The 603-nt window shown below is 43.1% G+C and overlaps 1 protein-coding gene across 1 annotated transcript; it reads left to right on the top strand.

The window, feature by feature from the left end:
* The first annotated feature begins 22 nt into the window (after positions 1 to 22).
* Positions 23 to 592, top strand: LOC110440693 (60S ribosomal protein L18-like). The gene has a single exon (XM_021483850.1). The coding sequence runs from the start codon at positions 32 to 34 to the stop codon at positions 590 to 592; it is 561 nt and encodes a 186-aa protein (XP_021339525.1). The 5' UTR covers positions 23 to 31.
* The last annotated feature ends 11 nt before the right edge of the window (positions 593 to 603 follow it).

The following is a 603-nucleotide window of genomic DNA, read 5'->3' as shown; positions in this document are numbered from 1 at the left end:
TGATATTATAGTCTAAGAAGCAATAGTTAAAATGGGTATCGACATCCAAAAGAAACACGTCAAGAACAGCAACAGATCTGCCCCAAAAAGTAATGATGTTTACTTATTACTTTTAGTCAAGCTCTACCGTTTCTTAGCTCGTCGTACTGATGCTGCTTTCAACAAGGTTGTTCTTAAGAGACTCTTCATGTCCAGAATTAACAAGCCACCAATGACCCTTTCCAACATTGCTAAGAACTTAGCTAACAAGGAAGGTAAGATCGCCGTTGTTGTTGGTACTGTTACTGATGACACCCGTATGTTCGAAGTTCCAAAGATGACTATCTGTGCCTTAAGATTCACTAAGACCGCTCGTGCCAAGATCTTAAAGGCTGGTGGTGAATGCTTAACCTTCGATCAATTAGCTCTCCGTGCCCCAACCGGTACCAACTGTGTCCTTCTTAGAGGTAAGAAGAGTCACCGTGAAGCTGTCAAGCACTTCGGAAAGGCTCCAGGTGTTCCAAAGAGTGATACTAAGCCATACGTTCGCTCCAAGGGACGTAAGTTCGAAAAGGCTAGAGGACGTAGAAGTTCCAGAGCTTTCAGAGTTTAAGCAACTTGTAC

This window comes from Mizuhopecten yessoensis, unplaced genomic scaffold (genome assembly GCF_002113885.1).
Source record: "Mizuhopecten yessoensis strain PY_sf001 unplaced genomic scaffold, ASM211388v2 scaffold693215, whole genome shotgun sequence".
Taxonomy (NCBI): domain Eukaryota; kingdom Metazoa; phylum Mollusca; class Bivalvia; order Pectinida; family Pectinidae; genus Mizuhopecten; species Mizuhopecten yessoensis.
This window is presented reverse-complemented; position numbering and strand designations above follow the sequence as displayed.